We start from the raw sequence: 27,989 nt of genomic DNA on the forward strand, positions 1-27,989 counted from the left end.
CCTGGCATGGGCCGCGATCGCCGCCGGCGGCTCCCTGCGCGGCGCGACGCGCCGCCGCCTCGGGAGCCGGCGCGAGTCCTACGCCGTGCTGCTCTACGGCCACCACGGCCACACGGCCGGCGCCATGGTCCTGGGCGCGGTCCTGCGGCGCGCGGACCCGGGCCGGGCGCGGACGGCGCTCGTGGCGAACATCAGCGACGCCGCGCGGGCGTCGCTCGGCGGCGGCGGCCTCTGGGACCTCGTCGAGAGCGACAGCTTCCGCCGCTACGGAGTCGACACGGAGGCGACGGACTACGCGTCGGTCTGGCCCGGGCGCAAGCTCGACCTCTGGGCGCTGCCCTACGACACGGTCGTCTACATGGACCTGGACATCATGCTCCTCGAGTCGGCGACCCTGAGGGCGCACCTCGACGGCCTCTTCCGGTCGCCGCTCGCCGCGCCCGGCGGCGGCGGCCCGGGGAGCGTCGTCGCGCTCAAGTCGCGCGGCGACTGCCTGAACAGCGGCACCATGGTGCTGCGGCCCCACGCCGCCACCTTCGAGGCCCTCGAGGCGACGCTCAACGACGCGGGCCGGTGGAAGGCGTCCTGCCCGGGCCACGACCAGAAGGTGCTCAACGCGGTCTTCGACGGCCGCTGGGCGCCGCTGGAGCGCTGGAACTACGTCAAGGTCACGGAGCACAGCTGCGGCCGCATCCCCGAGACCCCCGACGCGCTCCACTTCTTCGCGGACTCCGCGCCCTGGACCTCGGAGTGCCAAGCTGCGTGCGAATCACATCTTCAACCCGACTTCAATGTGCGCCTATTCGACGGTTGCGACACGAGCACTTCAACTGCGCTTCGAGAACTGGACGAGAGCAATCGATTTGTCCAAAAAACAAGCCGAATCGATTTGACCGAGCTCGAGATTTCTGACCCCGACGTCCCAGCTCACTCGTCGATTTCCACACAGGTGCCGCGCGTGCGCCGCCGCGGGCAAGCTCTGCAGCCGCCGCCGCCACGTCGACGCGAGCCACGAGGGCATCAGCGACTGCATGCTGCCGCGCATGCGAAACGCGCAGCGGGCCTGGTGGGCCGAGTGCGCCGCGCTCGACGGGTGCGGCGCGGGCGTCGTCCGCGCGCCCGGCGCGGTCTGCTAGGTCTTTGCGGTCTGCGTTACGGAAGAGAGGGGGAGAAGGGGGGGGCGCCTACTCGGCGGACCCGGGCTCGTCCTCGGGGACGGGGTCGCCCATGTCGACGTAGTCCGCGTCGAAGTGGTGGAGGCGGATGTAGCCGTCCTCCGCGCCGGAGCAGAAGCTCTTGCCGTCGGGCGCGATGGCGAGGGCGTTGATGGGGCCGAAGTGGCCCTTGACGCGGCCGAACTCCTCCTCGTAGGCGAGGTGGAAGAACTGGGTCTCGAACTTGCCCTGGCGCCCGGACGTCGTCGTCACGGACATGGCGTCCTGCCCGCCGCCGACGAGCACGTGCTCCTTCGTCGGGCTGAAGACGCAGGCGTTGAGGGGCCGGTCGCTGCGGAACATCTTGAGCTCCGTCCAGTCGTGGAGGTCCCACATCTTGCACGTCTGGTCCGCGGACGCCGTCAGGAGCATCGTCTGCGTGAGGTTGAACGACACGCACTGGATCTTCGAGTCGTGCGCGGGCACGCACTTGATCTCCTCGAAGCTCAGGGAATCGTGGATTTTGATCTGGCCGTCCTCGAAGGCGCAGAGGATGGCCTTGCCCAGCGGCATCCACCGGACGATCTGGCACTTGACCTCGCCGGCTTCCGGGTGCGGCAGCCGGAACTGCGCGGCCCGCCGCCAGGAGCTCGGGTCGCCGAACATGGGGCTGTTCTCGTAGATGTTCACGAGGGGCGGCCGGTTCACGTCGAGGCCGCCGAAGGCGTCGCACATCGTCAGCGCGCGGCGGCCGCTCTCGTCGAAAGAACACGACCGCACGGGGCCGCTGTGCTCGAAGGACGCGAGCTCGGCGCCCGTCTCGACGTCCCAGACCTTGGCGTGCATGTCCGCCGACCCGGACACGAGCAGCTTCGAGTCCCAGGACACGTCCAGGTGCCAGACGGCGCCGTTGTGCAGCTCGTAGGTCCCCACGCGCTCGCCGCTCTCGCTGAGCCAGAGCGTCGGCCGCCCGTCCTTCGCCGACGTGAAGATGAGGTCGCCGTCGCGGTTGTAGATCACGCACGTGATCGAGCGCTCGTGGCCCTTGAGCAGGATGGGGCGCATGATGGGCGAGCTTTTGGGCGCCCAGATGCTGGTCGCCTCGCCGACAGCTCGAATCGGCCGGGGGTCGAGGCCTGGGTCGACCTCGCGACACTGAGTAGGCCTCTGATTCCGCGGACGCGTCACTTGACATCTCTTGACGCGTCGCGAGGCCTGTCGCGGCTCGCGACCCAGCGACGGCGGCCCGGACGAGACCTCGGACGCGTGCCACGGTGCGTTACGAGTGGCGCCGCCGCGATGCCGTTACCCCGCCCACCGCTCAGGGGGTCGGCGGCGGCAGTGCCACAGTGCGTTACGAGTGGCGCCGATGCGATGCGGGACCCCGCCCGCCGCTCAGGCCGCGCGGCTCGCGACCCAGGCCTCGAACTTGGCGCAGGCGGCCTCGAAGGAGCCGAGGGCCTCGGAGTCGGCGACGAGCTCGTCGCCGTCGACGACGAGGATCTTCATGTCGAGGTCCACGGGGCCGTTCGCCTTGGCCCCGCCGACGAAGGCGTCGTAGTCCGCCCGCTCCGCCGCGACGTGGTCCTCGAGGGGCACGGCGAGGGCCGCGAGCCAGGGGTCGCCGCTGAGGGGCTTTCCCGTGAGCTTCTCGACGAGGTCCAGGAACGGCACGGAGTTGCCCGGGCGCCAGTAGACGTCCGCGAGGGCCGTGCCCACAGCCGGGTTGTCGACGATCTTCGCCGCGCCCCCGAAGTGGTCGCGCGTCTGGTGCACGGACATCTCCGCGAGCACGTAGCCGTGGTAGTAGCAGCTCGCCTCGTCGGAGAGGATGTGCGGCACCGAGAGGAGCGGCCGGCTCGCGAGGCCGCCCTGGAGCTCGCGCTCGACGTCGTCCGCGAGCGCGGCGACGTTGGCCGGCGTCACGTCGGCGTCGGCGAGCTCGTAGAGCGCCTTCTCGAAGTAGGGCACCGCGAGCATGCCCCGGAGCCCGAAGACGGCGTAGTCGTGCGTCGCGCGGAGCTCGGCCTCGTGGAGCGAAAAGGGCAGCGGCTTCCCCGCGCGGTCGCGGCAGTAGGCCGCGCGCCAGGCCGCGTCGCCGCAGAGGCTGTCCAGGAACATGGACTGGTTCTCCGCGTAGGCGACGGACGTCGGCGCGCGCTCCTGCGAGAAGAGCGGGCTCGGCTGGTCGATGTTCGAGAAGTGCGCCGCGTGGCCCGCCTCGTGCATTAAAGTGGTCAGCGCGGTCTTGCCGCTGCCGACGGCCTTGGGGTCCGCCAGGGACGTGAAGTTCGTCACGGACGGCTGCCAGGACCCGTCGGGCTTGCGCCACGCGGGCTGCGGCCAGTGGCAGAAGCCGTTGCTGTACTTGTGCTTCCGGTCCAGGAGGTCGAGGGACATGGTCGCGCCCTTGTAGGAGATGCCCAAAGCGCCGAAGCATCTGCCCCAGACCTCGACGGACTTCTCGAAGGGGAAGTAGGGGTCGAGCGCCTTCTCCGTCTCGCCGGCGAGCGCGTAGGACGTGTTCCACGGCTCCGCGGCGCCCTCGCCCTTGGCGGCGCACAGCTTGTCGCGCGCGGCGGCGAGCAAACCGTCGGAGCCCGCGCGCAGCTTGTCCAGCTTCTCAAAGAGCGCGGCCTTGCCGAAGCCCTCGGCGTTCGTGACCTTGTAGTCGTAGAAGTCCTCGAAGCCGAGCGCCTTCGCCAACGCGTTGCGCTGCTTGACTAGATCGCAGAAGCCGCCCTCGAGGACGAAGGGCCCGATGGACCGCAGGCCCTCCCAGGCGGCCCGGCGCGTCGCCTCGTCGTCGGCCGTGCGCATCGTCGTCCGCAGGCCGACGGAGCTCTTCTCGACGAACGCGCCCGTTTCGGGGTCCGCGAAGCCGAGGCCCAGCTTGTTGCGCTTGTCGCTGAGGGCGTCCTCGGCCGCCGTCGCCGCGGACCGGAGCTTCCGCGCGGCGTCGGAGGACATCTGGTAGCACGCGAACGTGCGAGCGAAGCAGTCGAGCACCGTCCGCTGCTCCGCCGTCGCCGCGGCCGCGTACCGCGTCGCCTTGGCCAGGTTCTCCTCGTCGCCCAGGAAGGACTCCATGGCCTCCTTCGTCGCACTCAGGAGCGCCGTGCTGTAGGTGCCCGCCTGGAGCGCCATCTTCGTGCCCCAGAACTGCTCCTCGAAGAGGACGTGGACGCGCTCGTACTCGGCGTTCGTCTCGTCGATGAACTTTTGGATCTCCTGGGTCGTCGCATCGAGCTTCTGCTTCTTGGTCGTCGTGCCATCTTTGTTTGTCATAGCCGCCATGCTGCGATTTTCAGACACTCAACCCCAGACTGTGCCTCGGCGAGCGGCAAGTTGCGTTCAACGTGCACCCGAGGGGGCCGATTATCTTAGAGGCGGCGTGTCGCGTCGTCTCGCTTGTCGAGACGACGGCGGCCCGCACTTGGTCGCGAGCCGCGGCGCGGCGCGCTTTACGCGAGCGCGGCGAGGCCGGCGGCGAGGCCGGCGGCGATCGCGAGAAGCCCCCGCAAATCCGACGCGAACCTTACTCAAACAGCCCCCTAGTCCGAGTCCTTGCCGACGAGGGAGATGGCCTTGTCGAGCAGGTCCTGGTGCTCGAAGGTCGCGCCGGCCTTGGGCGAGACCATGACGCAGGACGTCGGCCGCTTCGTGAGCGCCGCGAAGCCGAGGTCCTGCTTCGAGGGCACGTAGATGTAGGGCACGGACTTCTCCTCGCAGAAGATGGGCAGGTGGCAGATGACGTCGATGGGGCTGATGTCGCCGGCGATGATGCACAAGCCCGTCGCGCCCTTGCGGATCGCCTTGACGACCTCCTTGACGCCGCGGCGGAGCGCCTTGGCGCTCGAGGCCTTCTTGACGAGCTTGTGGAGCTTCTTCGTGAGCTTCTCGTCGGCGAGGGGCGTCGAGATGGGGCTCAACGCCGCGAGGCGCTCCTCGTAGGTCTTCACGCCCGGCGGCGCGGCCTCGTCGTCGTCGTCGCCGCCCTTCTTCTCCTTCTTCGAGCTCTTCGGCGCGTCGCCCTCGGCCTCGCTCTTGCGCTTGCCCATGGGACTCGGCGCGGCGCGGGAGGCGCGGCGGCGGCGGCGCGGCGGTTCTGGTCCGCTGTCGCTGGCGGCCGCGGCGCAGGCGACGACGTTGAAGCCGTGCTGAAGCTCTCCGGAGCGCGACGCTCTCCCAGCACACTGCTGCACCACGCAGGAGTCGCAGCACCAAGGCCCATGCCGGACCCGCCCCTGCCGCCGTCTCCCGGCGAGCCCTCGAGCTTGACGGAGCTCAAGCACCTGTCGTCGACGCTCCAGGCCACGGCGGAGGCCCTCTGCCGGTCGTCGCGCGCCAGCGAGGCGACCGCCGCCCACGGCGCCGCGTCGGCCAAGGTCCGCGCGGCCCTCGCCGAGGCGGAGGTGGCCCTGCGGCTCCTCGCCGCGGACGCGGCCGTCGCGCCCGTCGTGCCGCGCGCGGAGGTCCGCGTGTGGATGGACGGCGCCTTCGACATGATGCACTTTGGCCACGCGAACGCGTTCCGCCAGGGCAAGGCGTTGGGCACGCACCTCATCGTCGGCGTCAACAGCGACGCGTCGATCACGGAGGCCAAGGGCGCGCCCATCATGAACGACGCGGAGCGCACGCGCATGGTCCGGAGCTGCAAGTTCGTCAACGAGGTCGTCGAGAACGTGCCCTACGTCATGGACGCGGACTACGTGCGCCACGTCCTGCAGAAGCACCGCGTGGACCTCATCGTCCACGGCGACGACCCCTGCATCGTCGACGGCCGGGACGTCTACGAGGCGGCCAAGGCCGCGGGCCGCTACCGGACGATCCCGCGGACGGAAGGCGTGTCGACGACGGACCTCGTCGGGCGCATGCTCCTGCTGGCGCGGAAACCGTCCTTGGAAGAGCCGGCGACGCCGACGCGCTGCTCGGAGCTCGGCGAGTCCGAGCACCGCGGCAAGCTGCTGCGCCGGAGCCGCGCGTTCCTTTCGACGAGTCGCATGAACTCGTGCTTCGCGCGAGGCACGCGCGCGCCCGCGCCCGGCGCGGCCGTCGTCTACGTGGCCGGCGCCTTCGACCTCTTCCACGCGGGCCACGTCGCCTTCCTCGAGGCGGCGCGGGGCCTGGGGGACTACCTGGTGGTCGGCGTGCACGGCGACGCGGTCGTGGCCAAGAAACGCGGCGACGCGTTCCCGGTCATGAACATGCAGGAGCGCGCGCTCTCCGTGCTGGGCTGCCGCTTCGTGGACGACTGCCTCTTCGACGCGCCCCTGCACGTGTCGGAGACCATGGTCCAGTCCTTCAAGATCACCGTGGTCGCCGTCGCGGCGCGCGGGCCCGACGCGGCCCGCCCCGACGGGGACCGCGACGACCCCTTCGCCGTGCCCAAAAAGCTCGGCCTCTTCACGACCGTCGACTCGGGCAGCGACCTGTCCTCGACGAAGATCGCCGACCGCATCCGCGACCGCCACGAGGCCCTCCTCGCGCGCTACCACAAGAAGGCCGCGAAGGAGGAGGCGTACTACGACCAGCGCCACGCCGCCTAACGTCGCTTCCTATTCAGCCGCGACGCCGCCTTCCGGTTCGTCAGGTCGTCGAGGACCCAGTCGGGCGCGGGGATGCCGAAGAGGAGGTAGTCGTTGACGTAGTGGTCCACGAGCACGCGCGTCGCGCGGCCCGTGGCGTCCGCGGCGAACCACTCGCGCGTCGACGACGCGGCGTTCGTGTTGTGCTTGAAGGCCGCCGCGACGGCGGGGAAGAGGTCGTCGAAGAGGGGCACGTCGGCGTGGGACACGTTGACCTTGGCGAGGAGCGCGATGACCTTGTCGCGCGACGTCGCGCGGTCGAGCTGCTCGACGGTGTCGTAGTAGCGCAGCGAGTGGCCCAGCCCGCCGCAGAACTGGGACTGGCGCCGGAAGTGGACGTCCTCGTTGACGCGCTGCAGCGCCGCGTCCGTCGCGTTGTCCTCGCGCGCGATGTGGTCGACGGCCTGCGCGAACCTGGCGGAAAAGCGCGCGACGTGCCCAACTTTGGAGGCGCCTCTCTCGGTCTTCGTTTCGGCTCATGTTTGGACGGGCGATGATCTCTCGGAGCGCCCTCGACGCGTGGATCCGTTCTCCGGAACGATCGACGTTGAAGCGACCTCGAATCACCCGTGTCCCGCCCCGCGCGCGAACGTCGCGGTCTCCGTCCCGAACTCGCCCCGGCAGTGGTCCTTGCCGTCGCCGTCGACCTTGGCGCCGCCGAGCTCGCACTTGGACTGGAGGGCGGAGACGAAGCGCTCCAGGGGATCGCGGTAGAAGACGGCCTTGTGCCACGCGGGGTCCTTCAACATCGCCATGATCTGCGCCGCGGAGCCCATCTTCAGGGCCTTGGGGCTGTTGAGGCCCCAGGGCACCCAGGACTCGGCCTTGCCCACGAGGCTCTGGGACGGCACGGCCCTGGAGCGCACGGACGCGAAGAGGCGGTTGAAGGCGCTGCAGGAGTTCTTCTCGATGTAGCAGAAGAGCAGCTTGTGCTCGGGCACGACGATGAAGCGGTTCGTCAGGCCCGAGAGCTCGTTGTAGCGGAAGGGCCACGTCGGGTTCGTCGACGCCGGGCCGGCGCCGGGAATGACGAGGTCGAGCGTCGCCGCCGGCGGCGGCGGCGGGCCCGCGCGCGCCTTCGGCGGCGGCCTCGGGGGCGCGGGCGCGGGCGCGGGCGGGTTCGCGGGCGCGGGCGGCGGCGGGTTCGCGGGCGCCGGCGGCGGCGGGTTCGCGGGCGCCGGCGGCGCCTCCACCGGCGCCGCCTCCGCCGGCGGCGCCTCCGCGGGCGCGCCCGGGATGCCCCGGGACCATTTCGCCGCGAACTCGGCGATGGCCTTGGGCGTCTTGAGGTCGAAGGACACGGGCCGCTCAGGCGGCCGCGCGAGGTCCAGGGGCGCCGCGTCCCGGAGCCGCCCGACGGCGGCGCCCCGCGGCGGCGGCGGCGCGGGCGCGGGGCTCGTCCCCGCCGCGCCCGCGGCGACCCTCGATTCGACGTCCGTGTGGAGCGTCTTCTTGTCCGCGACGCGGCCCGGGTAGCGCGCGCCGCAGGCGCTGTCCTCGCCCGGCGCGCCCGCGAGGCGCGCCTGCACGGCCTCGTGGTGGAAGGCGGCCTCGAAGCGCGCCGTCGCCGACGCGTCCGCGTTCAGGTTCGAGACCCGCGCGGTCTCGTGGTTCTCGACCAGGCCGTCGAAGGGCGGGCCGTCGTAGACGAGGCGGCAGCCGTGGCCGTGGACCTTGTTGACCGTGTAGTGGTCGATGGGCAGCACGAGCTCCTTCTCCGCGCAGACGAGGCCGAACATGCGCGCCGCGGCCTCGCGCGGGTAGACCTGCGCGGGACAAGCGCGCGAGGGTGTCGCCGTCTCCCTCGGCCGCGTGCCGCTCGTTTCGGCTCATGTGTGGACGGGCGATCGTCTCTCGGAGCGCTCTCGACGCGTGGACGCTTTGTCCGGAACGATCGCGCGCGGACCACTCACGTTGAAGCGACCTCGAATCGCTGCCCCGGGGGAGACCATGCCCGTGGTGTACGCGCCGAGGCGGTACGCGCTGTAGCGGTTCCGCGGCGGCATGGCCGCGAGCGCCGCCTCGAGCTTGGCCTCGAAGCCGTCCACGGGCGCGGCGTCGTCCTCGAGGAGGACGCCGTAGGGCTTGCCGCTCAGCAAGAGGCAGAAGAGGAAGCGGAGCTCCGTCAACCACAAACCCGCCTGGCCCGGGTTCATCTTGAAGGCGAGGCGCAGGCCCAGCGCCTCGTAGTGGGCCAGCGCGGCGTCCGGGTCGTGCTTGTCCGTCGCGTTGAGGATCGCGAAATTCGGGTGCCGCGCGACGAGCTCGCCGACCCACGCGGCGCGCGGCGCCGACGTCCGCAGGAGGCCCACGGCGTAGAAGACGTCGCCGTCGGCCCTGCGCAGGTCGACGTCGTCGATGGCGAGCGCGCCGCCGAGCTTCGAACGCAGCGCGTCGGCGTCGCCGCTCCAGTCCGGCCGCATGGACGCCTCGAGCGCCGCGCCGCAGCGCTCGACGCGCGAGCGCGTGAACACGTTCTCCGCCTTGCTCACGCCGGCGCCGCGCGCGATCGCGACGACGGCCAGCAGCCGCAGCGGGAGGTCGCTGCCGCGTCGCCGGTTGCTCGTCATCGGCGCGGCGGCCGGCGACCGGACGCAGCCCATGCTGCCAGTTTGCAGACCTCCAAAAGGGAAGCGGTGCGTTGCCTTATTCAACGCCTCCGACTTGCACTCCAATGAAAGCCTGCGGTTTCTAGCGCGGGGCCGACGCCGCGCGCGCGGCGGTCGGGGCTGCACTGCACACTGTTGTCGGCTACCGGATCAGCCTCGTCTTCGGTGTTGCGCCCATGGGCCCCTGCAACAGCAAGAGCGCCGCCGACGGCGGCGGCGAGACGCGCGTCGCACCCGGCGACGCCGCCCCGGCGGACCACAAGGTCGAGATCAAGAAGCGCTACACGCGCATGTCGCAGATCGCCAAGCCCAAGAAGGACACGGGCCCGGAGACGCACATGAGCAAGGCCGAGGTGCGGGCCCTCTGGCCCGACGCCGACGAGCAGATCTTCAACAGCGCCTACAAGATCTTCGACTGGACCGCGCACTCCGAGGACGAGAAGGCCGACAACGTCAAGATGTTCACGATCTTGATGGTGTCGCTGCTCGCGCCCGACGAGGCGCAGCGGTCGCCGACGCATCTGTACGAGGTGGCCTTCCTCATCTTCGACGTCGACGAGAGCGGCGCTTTGGACAAGGAGGAGTTCGCGAAGATGATTTCTGTGATCTACAAGTCGAAGGCGAACGCGCTGCGCCTCGTCTTCGACACCAAGGCGGGCCACGACATGCTCGAGTCCTTCGCCTCCAAGGAGCACTGCGCCGAGAACATCGCCTTCCTCGACGCGGTCACGGCCTGGGCGGCCAGGGCCGCGGCCGGCGACGCGTCGGCGGCCGAGGCCGCGCACGTCCACGACACGTACTGCACGGAGATCGCGCCCTACCCCGTCAACCTGTCCGCGCGGACGAAGAAGCTCCTCGACGAGGGGCTCGCCAAGGACCCGCTGCCGCCGGACCTCTTCGACAAAGCGAGGAAGGACATCCTCAAGCTCATCGAGCAGGACACGTTCGCGCGGTTCAACAAGGACAAGGACCGCCTCGACGAGCTCGTCAAAAAGCTGTTCGTCGAGGTCGACAAGTCCCACACGGGCAAGATCGAGCGCGACGAGTACGTCGAGTGGGCCAAGAACAACCCGGAGGTCACCCAGTTCTACCAGCCGCTCACGAAGCTCACGGAGGACGTCAAAAAACGACGAGCCGCCGCCGACGCCAAGCCCGCGGACCCGGCGTAACACACAGACAGGGGAAGACCCGGCGCGGATTGCGACGGCTCGACCAGTGCAAGATGCAGTTCAACATTGTCTCAGCTCGTCTGACACAGACCGATGGCCGTCGCACGCGGCCTCATGCGCGCCCTGCGCGTCGCCGTCTGCGCGCTGTTGCTGCGCGCCGCGGCACTGAGCCGGCCGAGCGTGCGCGACGCCATGCCCAAGCTCGCGGCGGGCGACGGCTGCGGTCCGAACAGAATATATGAGTGGAAGGGCCTGAACACGCGCTACTACGCGCTCAACGAGGACGGCGACGGCCCGTCGGTGATCCTCGTCCACGGCCTCTTCGTCAACGCGGACCACTGGCGCCGCAACGCGCCGGCCCTCGCGGCGGCGGGCTGCCGCGTCTTCGCCGTCGACCTGCTGGGCAACGGCTACAGCGACAAGCCGTACCCCGAGGACCCCGCGGCCGTCGCCGTCTCCGGCGAGAACTCCCGCTTCCCCGACGGCGCGTCGTCGACGGTGGTTGCCAATTTGGGCACGGCGGGCGGCGGCGCGCGACCGGGCATCGACGTCGAGCAGCGGCACCCGCGCGCCGGGTCTCCCTACAACTTCTTCACGTGGGCCGACCAGCTCACGGACTTCGCCGAGGCCGTCGTGAAACCGCAATCGGGCTCCTGCGCCCTCGTCTGCAACTCCATCGGCTGCATCTCCGGCCTCGTCGCCGCGCGCGACCGGCCGGACCTCTTCGGCTCGTGTTTATTGGTCGCGCCGAACTTCCGCGAGCTCCACGTCGCCGAGTCGCCGGCCTTCCTCCAGCCCGCCGTGTCCTGGGTCCAGGCCCAGCTCCGCGCCAAGGGCCAGGGCCTCTTCGACGCGCTCGCCAAACCGGACACGGTCAAGAGCATCCTCAAGGAGCCCTACGCGGACGAAAAGGCCGTCACGGACGACCTCGTCGACTGCCTCCTGACGCCGCTGCTCACGGAGGGCTCGGCGGACGTCGTCTTCGACACGCTCTCCTCGGCGTCCATGCACAGGAGTGTTTTTTCGCGTGAATTTCGCCTGAAGATGTGCAGAAATCCGACCCCGTCGCACTTGGTAGGCTCTCCTACAGCGCCGGCCCGCTGCCGGAGCAGCTCCTCCAGGACGACGCGCTCGCGGCCGCGAAGATCTGGGCCTGCGTCGGCGACCGCGACCCCTGGACGCCCATCAAGCGCGTGGCCGCGCTGGAGAAGTACGCGCCCGTGAAGCGCGTCGACGTCCTCCGGGGCGCGGGCCACTGCCCCCACGACGAGAACCCGGCCCTCGTCAACCCCCTCATCCTCGAGTTCCTCGGGCTGGAAACGCCGGAGGCTGAGCCCGCGGCGGCGGCCTCAGACGGGAAGAAGACGGGCGTGGGCACGCCCCTCTTCGACAAGAAGGTCCGGGCGTAACTTGGCCTTAGGCGAGGAACTCGGCGAAGGAGTAGCCGCCGGCGCTCGAGAGCATGGCCGCGGCGGGCGCCGCGGCGACGAAGTCGTCGACGTACTGCTTGACGCGCGGCGGCGCCTCGAAGCCCGTCTTCTCGGCGACCTTGGGCAACGTCGCCGGGAACAGGAACGGCGCGACCTTGTAGTCCGCGATGGAGAGCGCGTCGCCGGTGACGAACTTGCCCGCGAGGTGGACGGCCGCGAACTTCTCGAGCGCGTCCTTGTACGCCGCGGACGCCGCCGCCTGGTCCGCGGGCGCGGGCACGAAGCCCAGGACCACGTAGACGACGCCGACGTGCTTCGGGTAGACCTCGCCCACGAAGTTGTCCATGGCCATGTCGATCTTCGCGCAGGCCGCGGGGTCCGCGACGGGGTACATCGCCGGCGCGTACTGCAGCGCGAGGTAGCGCAGGATCGCCGTGCTCTCGCCCATGTTCACGCCCGTGGCGGCGTCGGACATGCCTACCAATCGAAACCTCGTGTTCTCTCGAACGTCGTCGCGACCGCGGGACGCCGCGCGATGCCGGGAATCTTCTGGTACGGGTTGATCTTCGCGTAGTCCGCCGTCTTCTGCATCTGGGGCTCGGTGATGTCGCACATCTCCAATCCTCCGACCTTGGCGTCCATGGCCAGGAGCGCCGGGCCCATGCTGTTGGACGAGAGCGTCATCCCGTGGACTTTGACGGATTTGTTCTCCGCGAGGTAGGCGTCGACGTCGGCCTGCGCCTTGCCGTCGGCGAGCGCCGCGCCGACGGTCTTGTACGACGCTGCGGCGCCCATCTTACTATCGTCTGACTGGCCCTGACGAAATCCAATGCGGCTTAGATGCAGCTCACAGCCAAAACGCGCTGGTGGGAAATCCGCACCAGAATGCGGGGTAAATTTTGACCTTTGGCTCCGAGCCACCAAACTTTTAGAAACTTGAAAACCTCATCATTGCTACGCCGTGCGCCACAGCCTGATTGCGCTCCGTCAGGGATTACAGCAAGCGGCGCGTTGAGAGCTCCTTTATTGCCGTAAACATCGGCGCGGGAGCAGCAGCTATAGAGCTCTAGAGCTCTCTCAGCTCGCCCGAGCGCACTGCCGAACCATGGCCGGGCGCGGCGCGACGACGGTGCCCTTCACGACGAAGCTCACGGACTTCGACGATGCGCTCATCAAGCGGGACATCTGCACGCGCGAGCAGTGCTTGTTGGCCAAGGGCATGGACGAGGAGCAGGTGCTGGACCTGCTCGTCCACGAGGACGTGACGCGCGAGATGGCGAAGCTCGACGAGGCGGCGCGCGAGGCCGAGGCCGAGGTCGCCCGCGACCCGCTGAGGCACGCGACGGCGCACGCGACGCGCGACGAGCTCGACGACCTCGACGAGGACGACGAGTTCCTCGACGACGCGTTCCTGGCCAAGTACCGCGAGGCGCGCATCGCGGAGCTCACGGAGGCGTCGAAGGCGGACCGCTTCGGGTCCGTCTTCGAGATCGAGAAGGCGGACTGGACGCGCGAGGTCAACGAGGTCTCGAACGCGTGCTGGGTCTTCGTCCACCTCTACCAGGACTACGTCGCCGACTCCGCGGCGCTCAACGTCTGCCTCGAGTCGCTGGCGAAGACCTACCCGCACGTCAAGTTCGTCAAGATCCGCGCGACGTCCGCCGTCGAGAAGTGGCCCGACTCGAACCTGCCCGCCGTCTACCTCTACCACGAAGGCGAGATGCAGCACCAGCTCATCGGCAGCCGCGCGATCTCCGAGGGCCCGCCGCCCTTCACGGCCAACTCCGTCGCGCGGAAGCTCGCGACCTTCAAAATAGTCGACGAGCACGCGCGGCTGCCCGACGCGCCGCCGCCGCCGCCACCCGCGTCCGACGGCGGCACGGCCGCGAAAGTCCGGCGGAGCGCCTACTCGCGCGAGGACGACGCGACCTGGGACGCGTAACGTGTACGACCGGGGCAGGTCGGGCCCGCGTGACGAAGCCGAACCCCGACCCGTCATTCCGCGCGGCGATTTGGCGGCCCGATACCGGTTACGTGCGCTCCCGGGGAGGCGACCGTCACGGCGTGACGCGACCTGGAGAAAACATCGTTACGCGACCTGGATCCCCGCCCTCCCGACGGCCGCCGCGCGGCGCCGGTCGTCGTCCTCGCGGCGCAGGATGCGCAGCGCGCGGAGCTGGAGAACCTCGTGGACGAGCGCAAAGGCGCAGAGGCCGTAGAAGAGCGGCGTCACGGCGCCGCTCACGCGGAAGACGCTCGCGTCGATAGAGACGCCGAGGCGGTGCGCCGTCTTCTCGAAGAGCCACGCGATCATCCGCTCGATCTCGAGCGCGACGAACAGGGAGCAGACGGCCAAGGGACCCGCGCCGCTCCAGGGCGCGAGGTAGCGGACCGCGCGGAGGGCCCGCGCGCGGACGCGGTCCGGGAGCGCGCCGAGCTCGGCGACGTCCGCGAGCAACAACGCGAGCGTCGCGAGGGGCGGCACGACGACGCAGCTCCAGACGAAGAGCACGACCATGAGATTCGTGATGTCGAGCTCGTCGTCGGGCATGGCCTTGTAGAAGTCGGAGATCACGTCGGGCACGAGGACGACGCCGTCCCAGAGCCCGCCGCCTTTCACGGGCGTCGTCATGAACATGGTCGACGCGCCTTGATACGTGAAGGTCACGAACGGGTGGCACAGGGACCGCACGTAGACGCAAAACACGACGAAGTGCGCCGCCGCCCGCGCTGCCGCCATCCTCGGGCGCCGCGGCGCCTTCGTCGCCGGCGGCGCGGCGGCGGCCGGGAGCGCCGCGTCCGAGAGCGCGCGGATACCGTTCACCGCGAAGCTGCCGACGATGATGGAGCAGATGAACGACTCCTGGCCCGCGCCGATGGCGAAGACGTCGCGGCCCGTGACCTTGAGCGCGTCGGACCGGACGCGCACGGCGACGACGATCATCATGAGCCCGCCGGTGAAGATCTGCGCGAGGCACCACTTGGCGACGCAGCCCTCGAGCAGCACCAAACACGCGTCGCGGATCTTCGCCCGCGGCAGCCAGAGCGCCGCGAGGCTCAGGAACGCGCGGAGCAGGGGCAGCGCGACGCCCGTGGCCTCGAAGAGCGCGAGCAGCAGCCCGGAGCTCGAGCCCCGGAAGATGTGCTCGAGGTCCCAGAAGTTCGGCTTGCGCAGCACCTGCGTGATGTCTACATGTTTGGCGAGGCCGCCGTGGCCCTTCGCGCGGACGAAGAACGTCGCGGTCGCGAGGTGCCAGCCGTTGATTTGCAGAGCGAGCGACGCGACGACGCAGCAGCTGAGGACGGCGGCGCTCAGGGGCGCGGCGCAGCCCAGCGTCTTCCTGCCGCCGTGTCTGAGAGGATTCCAGCGCGCGATCCACGGCCCGTCGTTCGAGCCCTCCCGCGGCGCCAGCGCCGTGTACGAGACGTCATCTGCGGCTGCCATCGGCCGGAATCAGGACCAATCTTCGGGTCTACGCTGCCAACATCGTTGAGAAAAAGGCTGCCCTCTGGAGTTCACTCACTTCAGGTTCAACAAAAAGTTCGAGCTGCCACTTCTGGCGACATGATGTCCACCTCAGTGCGCCTCTCATCGTGAGCGACCAAACCTCTCATCGTTGCTCGCGATCAAACGATGTGCAAGGCTGACGTCGCCAAGGCGGCGGACGTCGACGTCGAGTATGCTACGTGCGGCGGCGCCGTGGCGCCCAACGACGCCGCCGGCCTCTTGAGCACGCTTACCTACGACTATGTGCGGCCGCTGCTCCAACTCGGCCTGCAGCGCCCGCTCATGCTCGACGACCTGCCGCCGGTCGCGACGCGCGACGGCATCGCGCCGATCACGGCGCGCATCGCCGCGGCCTGGGATCGCGAGGCGGAGGGCCGCGGGTCGCTCATCGCCGCGCTCGTCGCGGCCTTCGCCCGCGAGCTGCGCGAGGCCTTTGGGTGCGCCACGCTCGACGTCGGCCTCCTCGTCGGCCAGGCGCTGATCCTGCGGCCGCTCATCGAGGCGCTCGCGGACGCGGCCCGGGTCGAGGCCGCGACGTGGGCCGCGATCTTCGTCGGCCTGAACGTCTTCCGCTGCGTCTTCATCCACCGCATGTTCTACGTCAACATGCGCACGGGCTGGAATTTAAAAATGGGCCTCACGTCGCTCATCCACGACGCGCTCCTCGAGACGCGCGCCGCGTCCATCGAGAGCCGCGGCCTCGTCTACGGCCTCGTGACGTCCGACGCGCTCCGCTTCGAGGCGATCATGCCCTGCTCCATGGTTCTCCCCGGCGTCTTTTCGTCCGTCGACCCTTCCATACGGCATCACACCATAGGCGCCCTGGATGGCGACCGTCGCCTTGGTTTTTTGCGCGGCGTCGCTGGCGCTGGAGCTCGGCTGGCGCGCGGCCGTCGTCGGCACGGGCGTCTGCGTGTCGTCGGCGGCGGCGCAGATGTTCCTCGGCAAGCGCTTCAAGCGGCTTCGCGCGCAGACGGCCACGGCGACGGACGCGCGGATCCGGCTCACGTCCGAGGCCGTCGGCGGGGCAAGAACGCTGAAAAGCTTCGCGTGGCAGCGGCCCTTCGTCGACGCCATCGGCGCGCTGCGGGCGGCCGAGACGGCCATCATCTTCAAGGCCCAGAGGCTCAAGGCCTTCGCCGCGGGCGTCTACTTCGCGACGACGCCCCTCGCGGCGTTCGCGGCGTTCGCCGTCTTCGTCTACGAGGAGTCCAACAAGGATGCGCCCCTGTCCGTGGGCAAGGTCTCGACGGTCATCGCCATCGTCACGATCCTGCGGACCTACTGCTTCATGCTCGGCCGCTTCGCCATGGCCTGGCCCGAGGTCGTCGTCGCCTGCCAACGCATGGGCGCGTTCCTGCGGCTGAGCCGCGGCGGCGGCGACGCCGCGCCGCCCGCGCCGCCGGGCGACGAGGTCTTCGCGCTCGAAGGCGCGGCGTTCCAGCGCCGCGGCGCCGCGGCGACGGCGCTCCGCGACGTTTCGGTGACGCTGCGCCGCGGCGAGGTGCTCATGGTCGTCGGCGCCGTCGGCAGCGGCAAGAGCACGTTCCTCGACGCGCTGCTCGGCGAGCTCGAGCTCGCGTCGGGCACGATGACCAGGGCCGCGGGCCGCGTCGCCTACGCGCCGCAGGCCGCCTGGAACGTCGCGGGGACGGTGCGGGAGAACGTCGTCCTCGGCGCGCCGCGCGGCGCGCCCTTCGACGAGGGAGCCTACAAGGCGGCCGTCGAGGCCGCCGCTTTGTCCGACGACGTCGCCGAGTGGCCCGAGGGCGCGGACACGGAGATCGGCGAGCGCGGCATCTCGCTCAGCGGCGGCCAGGCGGCGCGGCTCGCGCTCGCGCGCGTCTGCTACGCCTGCGCGCTCGCCGAGAGCTCGGACCCGCCGGCCGTCGCGCTCCTCGACGACCCGCTCTCGGCCGTGGACTCCGGCGTCGCGCGCCAGCTCGTGCGCCGCTGCGTCGGCGACCGGCTCAAGGGCTGCGCCGTCGTGCTCTGCACGCACCAGCTCCAGTTCCTCGCCGCCGCGACCAAGGTCCTGGTCCTCGACGACGACGGCACGGCGCTCGCCTGCGCGCCCCTCGCGGAGATCGTCGCGCGAGGCGGCCGCGCGGCGGCGCTCGTCGCCGTCGACGGCGCCGAGGACGTCGACGCGGCCGGCGCGACGCGCGCGCGCGCCGCGTCCGTGTCCGCCGACGCCGCCGGCGGCGACGACGGCAGGCGCGCGCTCGTGGCGAAGGAGGACCGGCGGACGGGCGCGGTGCAGGCGCGGACCTGGCGCCGCTTCCTGCTCGGCGGCGGCGCGGCGCTCTTCGCCGTCGTCGTCGCCCTCTTCCTCGCGGCCCAGGTGCTCATGTTCTGGGCGGATCTCTACGTGCTCCGGTGGTCGCGGCGCGAGGACGGCCAGAAGCGCCGGCGCCACCTCGTCTGGTACGGCGCGCTCTCGGGATCGACGGTCGTCCTCGGCGTGGCTCGCGCCGTCCTTTTCTTCGCGCTGACGCTGCGGTCGTCGACGCGGCTCCACGCGGACGCGCTGACGAAGGTGCTCGACATGAAGCTCGCCTGGTTCGACATGAACCCGCTGGGGCGCGTGCTCAACCGGTTCTCGAGCGACCTGGCGCAGGTCGACGAGCTGCTGTCGACGGGGCTGTTGGACTTTGGCATGCTCGTGCTGATCATGCTGTCCGTCGTCGTCGCGTGCCTGATCGCGCTGCCCTACCTGGCCCTGCTCCTCCCGGTGCTCGCCGTCGTCACGCGGCGCGCGTCACGCGAGTGCTCCGTGTCGATGAAGGAGCTCAAGCGCCTCGACGGGCAGTCGCGGAGCCCCGTGCTGTCGGCGTTCACGGCGTCGCTCGACGGCCTCGCGGCCGTGCGCGCCTTCGGCATCCAGCGGGCGCAGCAGGCGCGCCTCGTCGAGGCGCTCGAGCTCAACTCGCGGGCCTACTTTTGGTGGTTCGTCACGAATCGCCGCTTCGGCTTCGTGCTCGACGCGATCTGCACGGCGTTCCTCGCCGCCGTCGTCGCCCTGGCGGTGGCGCTCGCGGGCGCCGTGGCGCCCGAGCTCCCGGCGCTCGCGCTCGTCTACTCGCTGCAGCTCTGCGGCAACTTCCAGTACACGCTGCGCCTCTTCGCCATGGCGGAGAACTTCATGACGAGCGTCGAGCGGCTGCTGGCCTACGGCGGCCTCGAGACGGAGCGCGCGCTCGAGCCGGCGGCGCCCGCGGCGGTGCCGGACGACTGGCCCGCGCGGGGCGCCGTCGCCTTCGAGGACGTGTCCTACCGCTACCGCGCGGACCACCCGCGCGTCCTATCGGGCGTCACGCTCGCGGTGCCCGCGGGCGCGAAGCTCGGCGTCTGCGGGCGCACGGGCGCGGGCAAGAGCTCGCTCCTCTCGGCGCTGTCGCGGCTCCACGAGCTCGAGGGCGTCCTGTCCTTCGACGGCGTCGACACGGCGACGGTGCCGCTGCAGCGCCTCCGCCGCGCGCTCTCGTGCATCCCGCAGGCGCCGATCCTCTTCAGCGGGTCGCTGCGCTTCAACGTCGACCCCTTCGGCGAGCACGCCGACGACGACCTCCGAAACGTCGTCGCGCTCGCGAGCCTCGGCGACAAGGCCGCGAGCCTCGACGCCGCGGTCGCCGAGGGCGGCGAGAACTGGTCCGTCGGCGAGCGCCAGCTCCTCTGCCTCGCGCGCGCGGCGACGCTCCGGCGGAGCATCGTCGCCATCGACGAGGCCACGGCGAACATCGACCACGCGACGGACGCGCGGATCCAGTCCATGCTCCGGACCCACGGCGCCTTCCGCGACGCGACGATCCTGACCGTGGCGCACCGCATCCGCACGATCCGCGACAGCGACCTCGTCGTCGTCCTCGCCAAGGGCGCCGTCGCCGAGGTCGGCCCGCCCGAGGACCTCATCGCCGCCAGGGGCAAGTTCTACGACATGCTCCTGGCGAGCGCCGAGGCCTAAGTTGACCAAGTTATTGAAGGGGATGCGCGCTCGACTGAGCGCCCTTTGGCCGGGGGAGGGAGGTAAGTTGCACACTTGTTGACTCGAGCCGAGCGGCTGAGGCGCGCGCGAGGGCCGACGCGGAGCGACGGCGCGCGGCCGCGGCCGCGGCGCTGCGACCCTGAAACACAAAGCGCCGAGCCCCGTGATTGGCCGCGCAGCCACCCGCCGCACGATATGCCACGGCTACCCCGGAAAATTGCCGACGCCGCCAGGGAGGGAGACGTGCAGGAGCTTCGACGATGGCTTGAGGATGGAGGCGACCCCAACTCTACCTACATGAAAGCGACGCCGCTCGACCACCTCATGATCAGTAAGAGAGAGTCTCACCGAAACACACTGGCCGCGATGCGCGTGCTGCTTGAACACGGAGCGAACCCGAACCGGCGAAATAGAGTAATGGATTGCCCACCCATCTTTCTCGCGAAAAACACCGATGTGCTGGGCGTACTCCTCGACGCAGGAGCGAACATTGACGCAGGAGCGAACTTTGCGGGGAAAAAGAATGGAAGTAGCCTGCTCATGCGGTGCGTCGCCGGCCACCGACTTTCGACCGCGCGTTATCTCGTACGTCGAGGCGCCGACGTGAACTTCTTGGCCGCCCCAAGAGCCTGGAGCAATCGGCCCGGGCGCTGCGATGCCGAGGCGTTGTCTCGACGCATGTTTCCCAACAGTCACGAGATGCGCGCGTTCTCGAACTTGCTCGCTCGCGTCAAGGCGTCGGGCGGCTTCCAGCCCTACGTCAAGCACCCGCGCGTCGAGCTCGTTCGGCTTCGCTCGCTGTGCGCCCGCGGTCGCGCGGCGCCGCCCGCGCAGGACGTCGTTCTCCAGCACCTCTTCAGCGGGACGCGGAGCCCGCCGCTCCCGAACGGCGTCTTCTGGCTCGTCCTCTCGTACTGGAGCTCCAGCCGGGACGACAAAGCTCATTACAGGGACGGACGCTGCAGACATCAGCGTCTAGCGAGCCAGGTGCTGATGCGCGGCCACTCGCATCTACGATTTCGTTCTCTGTGGTCTTTTGAATTCCCCGGCCCGGGCCGGGCACTCAGGGCAGCAGTACCATCGGCCGAGGACCGACGCTCCTAGATCTAGCTGCTGGTAATACAGGGTGTTCCCTGGAGGGAGATAAAATACCAGATCGCGTAATGTTACGACCCCCCCTGGAACGCCTTGAAGAGGGCGCCGAGGCTCGACTGCGCGTCGTTCGCGGCGCGCGCGGCCTTGACCGCCTCCGCGAGCCGCTTCGGGACGACGTCGGCGCCCTCGACGGACGCGGACGCGACGGCGACGGCGTCGACGGCGCCGCCGCGGACCGTGTGCGTGACCCTGACGGCGACGTCGGGAGAGCTGCGGCGCCGGAGCGTCAGCGCGACGCCCACGGACCGGTCCCGCTCGAGGGTGACGGCGTCGACGGCGCAGGTCGCGGGGAAGGGGCCGACGAGGAGCAGCGCGCGCGCGGCCTTCAGCGCCGCGGACACGTCGCCGCGGCCCCGCGCGAGCGTCTCGCCCGCGAGCCCGGTCACGCGGACGTCGTCGGCGACGCCGGCGGCGTCGAGCCAGTCGTCGACGCCCGCGTCGCCGCAGAGGGCCTCGGCGAGCAGCGCGTGGTGCGCGTCCGCCGCGCGGAGGACCGCGGCCGCGTCCTCGGGTTTCGCGGGTTTCGCGGGCGCCGTGGGTGCCGCCGCCGCCGCGCGCGGCCGCCGGTCCGCGGCCGGCGACCCCAGGGCCGCGGCGGCCGTCGAGGCCCAGGTGTAGAGCGCCGGCGCCTGAAGTTTTTGGCCGTTGACGGCCACGGCCGCGACCTCGAGCGACGCCGCGAGGCCCGTGGACGCGTCGAAAGAGTACGTCACGTTCGCCTCCGCGTCCAACGCGCCGCCGCCGAGCCCCAGCGCCGACGCGAGGAAGGGCGACAGGGCCGCCGTCGGCTCGACGTGGAAGCCCAGGACGACGTCGAGCGCGCGGTCCCCGGGGCGGAACGTCGCCGCGACGAGGTCGACGTCGTCGGACGCGGCGACGCCGCCGGCGCCCGCGAGCGCGTCGCGGCTGCGCTTCGCCAGCGCGAGCGCGCGCAGCACCTCGTCCAGCGACCCGTCCAGACCGACGACGGCCTCGCCGGCGAGGCCGGACACGCGCAGGTCCGCCGCGTAGGCCCGGCGCGCTTCGACGGGCGAGAGCGCGAACGCGCCGCGCTCGAGCGTCGCTAACACGCGGCGCGCGCCGGCGTCGGCGACGACGTAGGCGTCGAAGCCCGGCGCGCCGACGGCCGCGGCGTCGGGCGCCGCGGCCGCGCCGTCGCGCGGTTTCTGTGGCTTCGTTTCCGAGTCGGGCCGCTCGAAGACCGGGCTCCGGAGCGTCGAGAGCACGGCGCGCTGGCCCCAGTCCGCGAGCGTGTTGTAGTTGTCCGCGTTCTCGCCGCCGAGGAGACCCACGAGGGCCGCGCGCGCCGCGGCGACCGCGCGGTCGTTGTCGCCCGAGAGCTCGACGCCGTTGAGCGTTTCTAAGACCAATTCGACCTCGGCGACGGCGCCGTCGGCGCCGACGGTGAGCCTGGACTCGCCCGCGAGGGACGCGACGCCCGCGGCGATGCGCCAGGGCTGCGAGAAGTTGCCGTAGTCGTCGGAGACCGACGGCGGGTCGAGCGACGCGCGGTCGACGACGCGCGCGAAGAACTCGCCGACGCGCGCGACGCCCTCGGGGCCCGTCGCGATGGGGTCGCCGTACTGCGAGCGGAGCACGCAGTCCGGGGCGAACAGTGAAGCGTCCTCGACGGCGCCGCGGGTCGTTAGAGAGGTCGCGACCTCGTGCACGCGCGTGAGTGTGGCCAGGTCGTCCTCGTCGAGCAGGCCCGCGACGTGGGCGCTGCGGTGCGTGCTGCCGCGCGGTCTCGCAGTCCGTTGTTGTGTGATCATGCGTCTCACGGTGCGCGGCGGTGCCAGCGCGACGGCGCAGACGATGAAGGCTGCGCGCATTGCGGCGTGATGCAGCCGCATCGTGTGTTGTGGCGGAGCTCCGGAAGCTCCCACGCCGGGGGTCCGGCGTGGGTCCGGCGCGCGCTCCGCGCGCGCGTTCCTCGGCGCGCGCGCCTACGCGCGCTGCCGATCCGTCTCGCAGCGCGTCGCTTCGCTGCGCTGGGCGCGGGCGGGGTGGCGTACAAGGCGAGTAGGCTGTATTTAGCAGCACCTGGAGATTGCCAAGGGCGCGCCCCCCCCGCCCGGCAGTGTCGTCGGCTCGACGAGCCGCTGGCGGTTGCAGCGCGCGCAGGACCAGCCCCGGGCCAGGGGGTAGGACTTGATGTGGTCGAGGCTGATCGGATTGAGGCGCGTGCCCTTGTCGCAGGTCCTCGCCGTAGCCTGAGTGGGGCGGCGCGCGCCCCGCGCGCCTACGAGTGGAAAGAAGCTGATAAAAAATTCGTCAGGACTCTGGTCGCAGCTTGAATTGTATGTACCCTTCGGCATCATCGAGAAAAAATTCAAAACGTACCTCGCACCGTATGATTGCTGTGTGCTTGCCCCCGATGATTTCAACAACGGGGGGAGGAAGATAGGACGGTGACCGCGGCCGAGAACGCCGCCCACGCGACCGGCGTACGACCTCGGCGCAGGCCGTCGGCGGCTCGCTCGGCTTCATCGAGTCCCGCTGGACCGCCGAACTCGAGGCGAGCGGCGTCTCGCTCCTGGGCGTCCTCGGCGCGGCCGGCGAGCGCGAACTTCGGCCGCCGCGAGTCGGCGTGGGCATGGAGCCGTCCGAAGACACCGACCACCTCAACGATACGGAAGATTTGAGTCGTTGAGACGCCGTGCCGGACCGGGTGCGCGGCCGCGACCACGACGAAGGCGTCGACCGAGACGGGCGAGCGCCGCGCGGGCCAGCGCCAATTCGAGAACTTCACCTTGAAGCGGTGCTCTCGAAGCTCCGCCCGGAGCCGGGCTCAAGCCATCGAGACTCTGAGAGGCTGGGATCGTCGCAGCGCACGCTCGACGCGTGACACCCCCGGAGCCTCCGGGAGCCCAGCGTTCCGCTCGTTCCGCCCTCCCCATGGTCGCCGCCGCGGTCGTCATGCCGCCCGCGCCGCCGAAGGGCGACCTGACGGAGGGGGCCAAGAAGGCCAAGCCCGCCGAGGAGCGCGTCGGCGGCCGCGGCGGCGCGGCGGGCGGCAGCACGGTGCGCGTGGGCCAGCGCACGAACTCGAAGAAGGCCCCGACGGGCAGCGGCGGCCACAAGTTCGAGTGGAAGGACAAGACGAACGACGGGACGACGTCCTACATCCCGTGCGCGCTCGACGACGGCGACCCCATGTACAACAGCGGGCCCGAGGAGGACGAGAACTACGTGCTCGTGAGCGAGGGCGACGGGACGACGGGCGCGCCGCGGGCGCCCCAGTACTGCCCCGAGCACGCGACGACCTTGATCGGGCCCAAGTACACGCTGGCCGAGTTCAAGCGCCGCGTCGTCGAGGCGCTCGACGAGCTCTTCGCGTCCGGCGACGTCGACGAGTGCGTGACGTCCCTCGTGGAGCTGAGCTGCCCCGAGTTCGGCTTCGAGGTCGTCAAGCGCGGCGTGTCCAAGGCCGTGGACCGGCGCGCGCGCGAGTGCGAGCTCGTGTCGCGGCTGCTGTCGGCCGCGTGCCCCGCGCTGCTCCAGCCGCGCGACGTCGCCAAGGGCTTCGAGCGCCTCTTCGAGGCCATGGACGATTTGGTGCTCGACGCGCCGCGGGCGCCGCTGGTCGTGGGCGACTTCCTCGTGCGGTGCGTCGTCGACGAGGCGCTGCCTCCCGCGTACCTCGGCGACCGCGTCTTCGTCGCGCTCGGCGGCGACATCGTCGCGCGCGCGCGGCGCCTCCTGAGCCGCGAGCACGCGCTCTCCAAGTTCGAGCGCATCTGGGGGCCGGGGGACGGCCGCGAGAGCTCCGAGCTCAAGAAGGTCGTCGACATGCTCCTCCACGAGTACCTCGCGACGAAGGAGCTCCCCGAGGCGAAGCGCTGCGTCCGCGAGCTCTCCGCGCCGCGCTTCGGCCACGAGGTCGTCAAGCGCGCCGTGACCCTGGCGCTGCCGCGGTCCGCCGACGACCGCACGGCCATCTCCGCGCTCCTCAAGGCCCTCGTCGTCGACCCGGACCAGATCCTCTCGACGACGCAGGCCAAGCTCGGCTTCGGCCGCCTCGCCGAGGCGCTCCCGGACCTCACCTGCGACGTGCCCAACGCCAAGGCCCTCCTCGACGAGTTCCTCGCCCAGGCCAAGGCCGACAAGGTCGTCGTCGACGACGACGGCAACTAGGCGAGGTCGTTAGGCCGAGCCCGCGGCGCCGCGCGCCGACCAAGTTTACCCCCGTCACGCCCCCACGACACTGTACAACGCACCCGTGTTTCTCTCGTTCTCTCCTTCTTTTCTTTCTTGGGGGGTTGGAAGTTGCGGGGTCGGAAGACCTTGTCGGGCGAACGCTCTGATTACGCTCTGTAAGTCGCCCTGCCAGCGTTGAAAGCCTGTGGCAAGCCGCTGTTGCCGAGTCCGCCGACCTCAACGCGTCAAGCTCAAACGACGGCCACCGCCGTTTGCGAGAGCGCATTCAAAGGCGCGCCGAACACACACACCCCCGAGCCAGCTAACAAACTCGGGACCGCGTAGCCGTCGCGCACGACAACCGCCACCCCAAAAAGCGCGAACTAACCGCCAAAAAACCGCGCGCGCCGCGTCGTCAACGGTATGCGCAACGCGAGCACCCCGCGGGGGTCCGCCAAGGCGTCGAAGAAGGCGCGGACGCCCTTCAGCGACCAGAAGAACATCAAGAGCGCGTCGCCGAAGCAGAAGGGCGCCCGCGCCGCGAAGAAGTCGGCGGCGCGCGCCGCGCGGCCGCCGTCGACGTCGCCGCGGCGGCCCGCGTCGCCGGACCGCGACTTCAGCAAGGCCGAGGCCCTGGCCGCGGCGGCGGCCCACGTCTGCAGCCTGCGGCACCAGAGCGACCACCCGCTGCTGAGCGGCGGCGGCGGGTCGAGCGGCCCCACGGGCGTCGACGGCCGCGGCGGCGCGTGGCACGAGGTGTCGTTCGCCGCGGGCCCGCTGGGCATCGAGTTCGAGCCCGAGGGCGTGGCGCGCGGCAGCGGCGTGGAGACGGGCTGCATGGTCGTGCGCGTCCACGAGCTCGCGAGCCACCCGGCGCAGATGGTCGCGCGGCGCGGCGTCTGCGCGGGCGACTGCGTCGAATCCGTCGACGGCGAGCCGCTCCGGGGCTCGCCCTTCGGCCGCATCGTCGACGTCCTGCGGTCGCGGTCCACGAAGGAGGCGCGGGTCGTGCGCTTCGCGCGGCCCCGGGGCGCCGCGGCGGCGACGCCCCTGTCGCCGGAGCGAGAACAAGACGGCGACGGCGCGAGCAGCAAGCTGCGGGGCGCGGTGCTCTTCGGGTCGGACCGGGGCGCGTCGGAGACGACGGGGTCGGCGCTCGACGGCATCACGGACGCCGACGTCTCCGACGCGGCCGCGACCGTCGACGCGCTCGACGCCGTCGCCGACGCGGCCGCGGCCGTCGACGCGCTCGACGCCGCCGCCGGCGCGACGGCCGACGCCGCGGCCCGCGAGGAGCAGGGCGCCGCGGACCTCGCGCTCTTCGCGACGTGCGCGAAGATCGAGGACCTGCAGGCGGCCATGCCCGACGGCCGCGGCACCTTCGCGACGCCCCTGCTCGCCGCGGAGCTCCGGGCGATGCACGACGAGATGGCCCTGGCCGCGCGCGACAACGCGGCGCTCGCGGACGACGTCGCCGCGCGGCGCGCGGCGGCCGCGCGCGCGTCGCGGACGCTCGCGGTCGCGGTGTCGCCCGCCAAGAGCCAGGCGAGCTCCGAGGGCGCCGCCGCCGTGGCGCTGCCGGGCCGCGCGCGCCGCGTCGTCGAGGCGCTCGCGCGGGCCACGGACGCCGCGGCGTCGACGCGGCGCGACCTCGCGGCCGCGGGCCGCGAGGACCTCGCCAAGGCCCGGGGCCTCGCCGCGGAGGCGAGCGCGGCGCTCAAGGCCTACAAGGCCTTCGCGACGGCGCGCATCGACGAGCTCGAGACCGCGAAGGGCGGCGAGGCCGCGGCGCTGCGGCGGGAGCTCGAGGACCTGAAGGCGCGGACCGAGTCCGGGCGCGTCGCCTTCGAGATGGACGCCGTGCGCAAGGCCCGCGAGGCGCTGGAGCGCGAGCGCGCGTGCCGCGCGGCGCGCGAGGCCGACGCCGCGGCGGCCGCGGCGGCGCGCGAGGCGTCGCTGCGGAGCCGCGTCGCCGCGACCGAGGCCGCGGGCTTCCAGGCGCTGGAGGCCGAGCGGTTGAGCCACGCGGCGGAGTTCGAGCGCTTCAAGCGGTCGGCCGACGCGCGGCTCCGCGCGTCCGCGCTGAAGCTCGGCGACGGCGACGAGCGCCGGCGCGGCGAGGTCGACGACGAGCGCGCGCGCGGCGCGAAGCGCTTGGCGGCGGCGGCCGCGGAGCACGAGGCGCGGCTCGAGACGGCGCTCGCCGCGCGCGACGCGGCCCACGCGCTCGCGCTCGACCGCGAGCGCCTCGCGCACGAGCGCAACGCCGAGGCCGAGCTCCGGGACCGCGACGCGGCCGTCGAGGCCGCCGAGGCGCGCGCGGCGGCCGCGGAGCGGAGCGCTCGGGAGGCCGAGGCCGCCCCGGCCGCCGACGCCGCGGCCGTCGAGGCCGCCGAGTTGCGCGCGGAGGCCGCGGAGCGGCGCCTCCGCGAGGCCGAGGCGCGCGCGGCCGACGCCGAGGCCCGCGCGCGGGAGGCGGACCACGCCGCGGCCGTCGTCGCCGAGGAGGCGCGCGACGCCTTCGACGACGGCGCGGCGGCCGCGGCGGCCGCGCGCGCGGACGCGGCCGACGCGCGCGCGGCGCGCGCGGAGGCGCGCGCCGCCGCGGCTTTGACGGAAGCGTCGGCCGTCGCCGCCGAGGCGCTCGACGCCGACGCGCGCGCGCGCGCGCTCGAGGCCGCGCTCGAGGCCGCGGCCGCGCGCGAGGCCGCGGCCGTCGAGGCGTCCGCGGCCGCGGCCGCGCGCCACGACGGCCTCGGCTGCGAGGTCGTCGCGCTCCAGGAGGAGCTGGGCCACGCGGGCGAGGCCATCGCCGCCCTCGAGGCCGAGGTGGACCGCCGGGGGCGCCTCGCGAGCGAGCTCGGCGACAAGGTCGTCGCGCTCCGCGCCGCCGCGCCCGAAAAGGACGCCGCGGCGCTCGAGGCCGCGCTCCGCGAGCGCGACGCCTGGATCGCGAAGCAGCACGACGTCATCGAGGCCATGGAGGCCGGCTCGCGCGACCGCCTCGCGGCCGCCGAGGCGGCCGTCGCCGCCGCGCGCGCCGAGGCCGGCGACGCGGCCGAGTCCGAGCGCGCCGCGATGGCGTCGGCCGCCGAGGCCGCGGAGCTTCAGCGGCTCCTGTCGGCGGCGCGCGCCGAGGCCGCGACCCTTTCTCGGGCCCTCGAGGCGCGCGACGCGGCGGCCGCGGACTTGGAAGCGCGCGCGGCCGCCGCGGACCGCGACGCGTTCGCGGCCATGGGCGCGGCGCGGAC

At 71.6% G+C, this 27,989-nt stretch overlaps 10 protein-coding genes across 10 annotated transcripts in view; 6 read left to right on the forward strand and 4 right to left on the reverse strand.

Moving 5' to 3' along the window:
* Window positions 1-1,184: 1,184 nt before the first annotated feature.
* On the reverse strand, window positions 1,185-2,219 carry AURANDRAFT_59091 (hypothetical protein; the record flags this gene model as incomplete). Its single annotated transcript, XM_009039436.1, has 2 exons — window positions 1,185-1,751; window positions 1,863-2,219. 2 exons carry the CDS (start codon window positions 2,217-2,219, stop codon window positions 1,185-1,187), a joined length of 924 nt encoding a protein of 307 aa, XP_009037684.1.
* A 330-nt stretch (window positions 2,220-2,549) lies between these two features.
* AURANDRAFT_27283 (hypothetical protein) lies at window positions 2,550-4,442 on the reverse strand (the record flags this gene model as incomplete). The annotated part of the gene is made up of 1 exon (XM_009039435.1): window positions 2,550-4,442. One exon carries the CDS (start codon window positions 4,440-4,442, stop codon window positions 2,550-2,552), a length of 1,893 nt encoding a protein of 630 aa, XP_009037683.1.
* A 332-nt stretch (window positions 4,443-4,774) lies between these two features.
* Window positions 4,775-5,107, reverse strand: AURANDRAFT_7967 (hypothetical protein; the record flags this gene model as incomplete). Its single annotated transcript, XM_009039434.1, has 1 exon — window positions 4,775-5,107. A coding segment is annotated over one exon (333 nt), but the record flags the coding sequence as incomplete, so codon positions are not given.
* A 513-nt stretch (window positions 5,108-5,620) lies between these two features.
* On the forward strand, window positions 5,621-6,691 carry AURANDRAFT_2800 (hypothetical protein; the record flags this gene model as incomplete). The annotated part of the gene is made up of 1 exon (XM_009039248.1): window positions 5,621-6,691. A coding segment is annotated over one exon (1,071 nt), but the record flags the coding sequence as incomplete, so codon positions are not given.
* A 4,021-nt stretch (window positions 6,692-10,712) lies between these two features.
* Window positions 10,713-11,929, forward strand: AURANDRAFT_27134 (hypothetical protein; the record flags this gene model as incomplete). The annotated part of the gene is made up of 3 exons (XM_009039418.1): window positions 10,713-10,967; window positions 11,079-11,521; window positions 11,611-11,929. The coding sequence occupies 3 exons, from the start codon at window positions 10,713-10,715 to the stop codon at window positions 11,927-11,929; spliced, it is 1,017 nt and encodes a 338-aa protein (XP_009037666.1).
* A 1,441-nt stretch (window positions 11,930-13,370) lies between these two features.
* AURANDRAFT_7072 (hypothetical protein) lies at window positions 13,371-13,691 on the forward strand (the record flags this gene model as incomplete). Its single annotated transcript, XM_009039263.1, has 1 exon — window positions 13,371-13,691. A coding segment is annotated over one exon (321 nt), but the record flags the coding sequence as incomplete, so codon positions are not given.
* Window positions 13,692-16,284: 2,593 nt separating this feature from the next.
* AURANDRAFT_27265 (hypothetical protein) lies at window positions 16,285-19,422 on the forward strand (the record flags this gene model as incomplete). Its single annotated transcript, XM_009039419.1, has 1 exon — window positions 16,285-19,422. One exon carries the CDS (start codon window positions 16,285-16,287, stop codon window positions 19,420-19,422), a length of 3,138 nt encoding a protein of 1,045 aa, XP_009037667.1.
* A 1,187-nt stretch (window positions 19,423-20,609) lies between these two features.
* AURANDRAFT_64797 (hypothetical protein) lies at window positions 20,610-22,451 on the reverse strand (the record flags this gene model as incomplete). The annotated part of the gene is made up of 1 exon (XM_009039433.1): window positions 20,610-22,451. The coding sequence occupies one exon, from the start codon at window positions 22,449-22,451 to the stop codon at window positions 20,610-20,612; it is 1,842 nt and encodes a 613-aa protein (XP_009037681.1).
* A 1,423-nt stretch (window positions 22,452-23,874) lies between these two features.
* Window positions 23,875-24,687, forward strand: Auran_11348 (hypothetical protein; the record flags this gene model as incomplete). The annotated part of the gene is made up of 1 exon (XM_009039420.1): window positions 23,875-24,687. A coding segment is annotated over one exon (813 nt), but the record flags the coding sequence as incomplete, so codon positions are not given.
* A 474-nt stretch (window positions 24,688-25,161) lies between these two features.
* The window catches only part of AURANDRAFT_71793 (hypothetical protein), a gene marked incomplete at both ends in the record, with an annotated part of 4,931 nt that continues 2,103 nt past the window's right edge, over window positions 25,162-27,989 (forward strand). Inside the window, one exon of the mRNA XM_009039421.1 lies at window positions 25,162-27,962. Within this exon, the coding sequence (XP_009037669.1) occupies window positions 25,162-27,962 (2,801 nt within the window). The remainder of the gene's footprint in view (window positions 27,963-27,989) is intronic.

Source organism: Aureococcus anophagefferens (genome assembly GCF_000186865.1).
Source record: "Aureococcus anophagefferens unplaced genomic scaffold AURANscaffold_11, whole genome shotgun sequence".
NCBI lineage: Eukaryota > Pelagophyceae > Pelagomonadales > Pelagomonadaceae > Aureococcus > Aureococcus anophagefferens.